We start from the raw sequence: 1564 nt of genomic DNA, 5'->3' as shown, positions 1-1564 counted from the left end.
TTTGGAATCACATCTTGGCAAATTAGTGTTAATATTTAGTGTAATCTATGTTCTATGTTGATAAACAGTTAATTAACTCTGGTCAGGAATTAATCCAGTTCCATTCAATTGCAACGTTGGTCTCGTTCCAATATCGTCTAACACAGTCTTATTTGTTACATGAAGGAACTGGAAGAATTTAGTGCAAACAAAGCTAAAAATATCTTTTTAGTCATTCAGATTTGATTTTTATCAAATGACGTTCTGATTTTTATCACTCCTTGCACCACATCATTAAATATCATGTAAAACAACATTAAAATATGTGTGGAAAAGTAAAAAAAATTCACAGAACATGAAAACACCATTTCAGGACATTAATTGTTTCATCTGGTAAATTAAAAACAGTCTGAATAATTCAGTTCAATACAGTTCAATTCAGTTTTATTTACTTAGTGCCAATTTGCCAATTCAGATCACTAATTAGTTTGGCTGCATTTTTTGTTTCTCTTTCTCTTCTTTCCCCCAAACTGTAATATATTAATATCTCTTGTTGCCTGAGTATACCTCAGGATTCCCAGGAAGGAAGAGAAAAGTATTAAAGGCAAAAGGACATCTGGAATACCCTGCTAAACCTGCTCCGTTCATCTAGCGGATAAACGGTAGAAAATGGATGGATGGTTGGATGGATGAATGGGTGGTTAGATGGAGAAACCATGAAAACTATGAAAACATCAACAATATAAAAGCCATACTTTCTGAATTATTGGGGATTTAACATTCCAGGTAAAACAGAATTTTTATTATCCAGTACGTACCTCATAGTCAGGAGACGGGACAGGTGGACCTCGGCCTCCCGATCGAGGAGGTGCTGGAAGATGATGACAGAGTAAATACAACTAATATCAATAATAACAGAATTTCTCAAGAATTAAAGGTGTATAAAGGACATGAGGTAACCTTTAACTCAACCAAGACAAAAAGGGTAAACTAGTAGACTGTCATTCATTTGTCCAAGTGCACTTTTTACCTTTGGAAGGTTGAGGAGGCCCAGCTGGGCTTTTCTTCTTAGTGCACCTGTAGACTATGACCATCATAATTATTGTCAGGAGTAAGTCCCCGACAATCACCATAAATAATGTGTTTCCATCGAGCTCAAAGCAGTTCTCACACACTGGAGGTAAAAGACATCAAGTGTTAGAGCAGCATGAACAGCTAACACAAGTGAGGAAATGAAAAGATTCTTTTTCACTCACCATTTCCTTCAACATAGAAATAATATTTCTGATTAGTTTCGTATTCACATCTGTATGTGCCTTTACTCGTATATGTGAATTCATAGGTATCACTTTCATTATGGACTTTTTCATTTTTGTAAAACCACTTCGCCTTTTCTGGACAGGTCAGTTTGACTTTGCTCCTCCAGAATTCCGGTTTGCCTGAAAAAACATGGACAGATATTAAGATACTTTTCACACAGAAAGGGACAATGTGAGACACTTTCCTTAAACTTGGCTCATCTTTTGCACATTGTGAATTTTCCCTGCATGAATACACATCATTCTAAATTATTATTAAAAGAAAT

At 35.4% G+C, this 1564-nt stretch overlaps 1 protein-coding gene across 1 annotated transcript; it reads right to left on the bottom strand.

The window, feature by feature from the left end:
• Window positions 1-797: 797 nt before the first annotated feature.
• LOC102200386 (T-cell surface glycoprotein CD3 epsilon chain-like) lies at window positions 798-1418 on the bottom strand (the record flags this gene model as incomplete). The annotated part of the gene is made up of 3 exons (XM_005755725.1): window positions 798-850; window positions 1010-1153; window positions 1236-1418. Coding segments are annotated over 3 exons (380 nt in total), but the record flags the coding sequence as incomplete, so codon positions are not given.
• Between the last annotated feature and the right edge of the window lie 146 nt (window positions 1419-1564).

Source organism: Pundamilia nyererei, unplaced genomic scaffold, assembly GCF_000239375.1.
Source record: "Pundamilia nyererei isolate P.nyererei 1_Seehausen unplaced genomic scaffold, PunNye1.0 scaffold02685, whole genome shotgun sequence".
Lineage (NCBI taxonomy): Eukaryota > Metazoa > Chordata > Actinopteri > Cichliformes > Cichlidae > Pundamilia > Pundamilia nyererei.
This window is presented reverse-complemented; position numbering and strand designations above follow the sequence as displayed.